The sequence below is a fragment of the Pseudoliparis swirei genome, chromosome 4, assembly GCF_029220125.1.
Source record: "Pseudoliparis swirei isolate HS2019 ecotype Mariana Trench chromosome 4, NWPU_hadal_v1, whole genome shotgun sequence".
Lineage (NCBI taxonomy): Eukaryota > Metazoa > Chordata > Actinopteri > Perciformes > Liparidae > Pseudoliparis > Pseudoliparis swirei.
In genome coordinates, this window is record NC_079391.1 from 34,618,582 (window position 1) to 34,621,081 (window position 2,500).

Sequence of the window (2,500 nt, forward strand, 5' to 3'; positions counted from 1 at the left end):
GCAGCGTGCGCTCTGATCGCTCTCTTAATGAAGTATCGATACTAAAAATATGCTAAATCACATCGTGTTTAACGTACGGGTACTTTGTTAGCATCGCTACACCGTGCAGCGTGACAGCAGCAGATGTAGCGGACTAACATTCAAGCTAACCTAACTTCCCAAACGCTGTGGACATCTGAACGCTGATTGGCCGAGACGCGACACGTCCATCAAAGATGTTTTATTGTGAAGATCACTGCATCTCAACGGCAGCGGGCCAGGTGAACAACATAATAAATCTGAACGCGTCTGATATTGTTCAGGGAGCGGGGCCACATGGGGACCACTGCTCAGGAGAGGAACGCTGTCAGTCTGTTTGTGACGGTTCATCACCATGGTGACCAGTGAACAGGTTCATCACCATGGTGACCAGTGAACAGGTTCATCACCATGGTGACCAGTGGACAGGTTCATCACCATGGTGACCAGTGAACAGGTTCATCACCATGGTGACCAGTGAACAGGTTCATCACCATAGTGACCAGGGAACAGGTTCATCACCATGCTGACCAGTGAACAGGTTCATCACCATGGTGACCAGTGAACAGGTTCATCACCATGGTGACCAGTGAACAGGTTCATCACCATGGTGACCAGTGAACAGGTTCATCACCATGGTGACCAGTGGATCTCCAGGACCTTTCCATGACTTTAAACCAAATTTCCATGATTAAACATTTTGTGAAAACTCTGTCTATACGTGACAAAGTGAGAAGATGTAGTATTTAAACTAACAATGATAATTCCAAAGCATACCGTATATATACAGTGTAAATTAAAATTTGAATAAAACAAATTTGCATTACTTTTCCAAATATTTTGGGATTTTATTTTTTCAATTACTTTTCTAGGCCTGCTAATAGCCATTTAAAAATTCCATGACTTTTCGAGGTTTTCCATGACCGTACGGACCCTGTTTTGAATAAAGGGTTGAAAATTAATTAATTAAAAGTTTTTTTGTTTTTTTATCCGATTAATCGATTAATCGATAGAATAATCAACCGATTAATCGATTATCAAAATAATCGTTAGTTGCAGCCCTACACACACATAAATATACATACATACACACACACACACATACATACACACATACATACACATAAATATACACACATACACACACACACATACATACATACACACATAAATATACATACATACACACACACACACACATAAATATACATACACACACACACATAAATATACATACACACACACACATACATACACACACATAAATATACATACATACACACACACATACATACATACACACACACATACATACACACATATATACACACACACACACATAAATATACACACATACATACACACATACATACACACACACACACATAAATATACATACATACACAGGGCTCCAGACTAACTTTTTTAACTAGGAGCACAGTCGCTCCTAACTTAAAATGTTAGGGGCGCAAGCAGAAAATTTAGGGGCGCACTTTTTCCTGGGTCAAAATGGGTCTTGGGTGCTCCCAAAAATTTTTTGCGCGCTACGCGTGCACCTTCTATTCATGCAGTCGAGCTATTGAGTGCGTGATCAGCAGCTGGCCGCTCTGCCGTGATACGCGCACACAGGTGAGCACACCTCCTTGAAACATACTATTGAGAACATATTCGCTGACATGAACCTGATGAACACAGTTGTTTTTTGTTTTTTCAACGCAGACTTTTTTTTGCCTTAGGCGCTCGGAATTTGTCATAGGCGCTCGGGAAAACGGCTTAGGCGCGCACCCACATTTCCTCTATGCAGGAAAAACCCTGCGCACACTATGAATCGACTTGCAAAGTTTTCCCATCATTTTTACTGTATTACTGATAAATAATTTGACAATATACAATCTTATAAACTTGTGCAATAGTTTTAATAACATACGCCAGTTATATAGCTTAAAAATACAAAATGAATATTTATGCTCCACTGACAACAACAGAACAAGTTGTAGACATAACTTGTGCATTAACACTTCCTACAAAAGATCACCCCTTGGTGGGGGATAAGGTGCCTGTGTTGGCCAGCCCTTGTAATTAGGCCTCCTTGTACGTTGAGCCTGATTGAGCCACATGTCAACAGCCTCTTTGGCATCAAAATCATCGATGTTCGGTCCCTCCATACTAATTCTGATTAAGTCCTCAACAGTGTCCACATGAAGAGACCCCCTGACATCTGACTTCATCCTCTTCTGGGAAGAGAATCCTCTCTCGCACACAGCAGAAGACACTGGGAGTGCAAGCATCATGTGTACAAGATGTAGGATGTTCTACAAAGAATAGAATAATAGTTTAGGTTTCAGTCAATCAAAAAGTCATGTGCCAATTAAATTAATGAGAATATCATATTTACTTTGTAGTCGGAGCAGAACGGCATTTTGGTCAACATCATCCCCCACAGGGCATGGTATGACTTGTCCATGTAGTTTGTAACAATGAA

General features: G+C 40.7%; 2 protein-coding genes across 8 annotated transcripts in view; one reads left to right on the top strand and one right to left on the bottom strand.

Moving 5' to 3' along the window:
- gpn1 (GPN-loop GTPase 1) overlaps positions 1 to 2,500 on the top strand; it is a 51,299-nt gene that overhangs the window by 17,459 nt on the left and 31,340 nt on the right. The gene's annotated exons all lie outside the window — the stretch shown is intronic.
- The window catches only part of LOC130192170 (zinc finger protein 862-like), a 3,749-nt gene continuing 2,692 nt past the window's right edge, over positions 1,444 to 2,500 (bottom strand). For 2 of the 6 annotated variants that reach the window (XM_056411945.1, XM_056411940.1), the window contains exons 7-9: positions 2,414 to 2,500; positions 1,575 to 2,330; positions 1,472 to 1,517 (exon numbers count right to left, since the gene is read on the bottom strand). The exon at positions 2,414 to 2,500 is cut by the window's right edge and continues 52 nt beyond it. In XM_056411945.1, coding sequence (XP_056267920.1) covers positions 2,040 to 2,330; positions 2,414 to 2,500 — 378 coding nt within the window. In that variant the 3' untranslated portion in view covers positions 1,472 to 1,517; positions 1,575 to 2,039. Of the gene's footprint in view, positions 1,518 to 1,574; positions 2,331 to 2,413 lie in introns of all 6 variants that reach the window. The other 4 variants (XM_056411943.1, XM_056411941.1, XM_056411944.1 and 1 more) reach the window with 4 other exon arrangements.